The sequence below is a fragment of the Enhydra lutris genome, unplaced genomic scaffold (assembly GCF_002288905.1).
Source record: "Enhydra lutris kenyoni isolate GAN:26980312 unplaced genomic scaffold, ASM228890v2 scaffoldscaffold9, whole genome shotgun sequence".
Classification (NCBI taxonomy): domain Eukaryota; kingdom Metazoa; phylum Chordata; class Mammalia; order Carnivora; family Mustelidae; genus Enhydra; species Enhydra lutris.
The window spans coordinates 15,785,644-15,787,405 of NW_019154093.1; the positions used below are offsets into that span (position 1 = coordinate 15,785,644).

The 1,762-nt window shown below is 38.1% G+C and overlaps 1 protein-coding gene across 2 annotated transcripts in view; it reads left to right on the forward strand.

Moving 5' to 3' along the window:
• Positions 1-1,546, forward strand: part of LOC111142988 (transmembrane protein 69) — a 6,570-nt gene extending 5,024 nt beyond the window's left edge. For both annotated transcript variants that reach the window (XM_022496364.1, XM_022496365.1), the window contains exon 3: positions 584-1,546. In XM_022496364.1, coding sequence (XP_022352072.1) covers positions 584-1,291 — 708 coding nt within the window. In that variant the 3' untranslated portion in view covers positions 1,292-1,546. The remainder of the gene's footprint in view (positions 1-583) is intronic.
• Positions 1,547-1,762: the final 216 nt, after the last annotated feature.

Here is a 1,762-nt window from a genome sequence, read left to right on the forward strand (position 1 = left end):
GACAGAGATCACAAGTAGGCAGAGAGGCAGGCAGAGAGAGGAGGAAGCAGGCTCCCTGCTGAGCAGAGAACCCAATGCCGGGCTCCATCCCAGGACCCTGGGATCATGACCTGAGCCGAAGGCAGAGGCTTTAACCCACTGAGCCACCCAGGTGCCCCAGTATTCAATGTTTCTAAAGCTAAATTGGAAGCTGGATTACTTTTTCTATATAAAACAGTATTTCCACAGTAATTAATGCTGCTGCTTTTGCAAGTTATAAATAGAAGAGACAGTTTAAAATGCCAGATACTAAAGATATAGTCTTTACCTATTCTTTCAGATATTCCTCTCATGGGATAAAATTAGTGGTAGGCCAAATTACATCACTTGGTTTCTTTTCAGTAGTTTCTTTTGCATGTTGTATAACTGTTTGCTAGTCTTAGCTAGCATTAACAGCACCCTGTAATTTAACCTTTCTGTAAAGTTTGATGTTCTAATACAAAGCAGATAGTTTGTTTTTATATTGTTTCAGTTTGGGATTAAATAAGACACTGCAGTTATCTAAAAAATCTGTTTTTGTCTGTTGGTTTTGTTTTCTCTATAGATGTTTAAGTACCCTTTTCCAGTCCGACTAGGAGCCAGCAGAATAGAAACATTTTCTCTCAAGACATGTCACCAACAGAACTTTTCCCCTTTGTTTCCAAGGCCTTGGTTTTTCTCTTCATTTCCAGTGTATATGAGGAAGACACAATACTATCATACTTCCCCATGCAGCTTTAAGAAGCAGAAGCAAGAAGTACTTCCAGCAAAGCCATCAAGCACCATCACTTACCTATTTGACAGCCCAAAGCCAGCATTATACATAACTCTGGGAGGACTAATCCCCTTTATTACTCCACCACTGGTCATGGTGATGACAAAGACTTATATTCCTGTGTTAGCTTTTACTCAGATGGCTTATGGAGCCAGTTTCCTAGCTTTCTTGGGAGGGATCAGATGGGGTTTTGCTCTACCAGAAGGTAGTACAGCGAAACCAGACTTCCTCAATTTAGCTAATAGTGCAGCTCCTCTTGTGTTTTCATGGTTTGCTTTCCTTATTTCTGAAAGACTCAGTGAAGCTATAGTCACAGTAATAATAGGTTTGGGGATAGCATTACACATTGAACTTTTTCTTTTGCCACATTATCCCAATTGGTTCAAAGCCCTTAAGATAGTAGTCACTTTAGTGGCCTTGTTTTCATTTATAATCACTTTACTAGTTGAAGATATTTATCCAGAGAAAGGACCCAAGAGACCTGGTCAAGTAGAATAAATACAAAACTACTTTGTAGATGACATGAGCATGTTGGCTATAAGCCTTAGAAGGCTGTGTTTTGGCATCATCTTTTTCTACTTATCCTGTTTAACAGCTTTTTCCTCCATCGGTGGTTATTTATTCTTCACAGATTTTTTTCATTTCTAGAAATCTTTATTTCATAGAAATTACTTGGCAACAGTTTGAAAATCCCTAACAAGTCATTTTCACTTTAGATTACAGTTCTTAGTCTTTATGAATTACACATTTTAATGTTTTGTTTTGAATGTAAAATAATAAAAACGGAAACCCGTTTTTTAGAGCCTTATGATCATTGAAAAAAGAGGCACAGTCTCCCACAAGAGGAAAACTTTGTATCCATTAGTGTCTGAGAATAATAGGTGGTTCCAGTGTGGAGTTTTCATTGCAGTTGCCCTGGGAATTGCATTTCCAACCCCATTTCGTCGGTATAATCTATTTATATGAGCT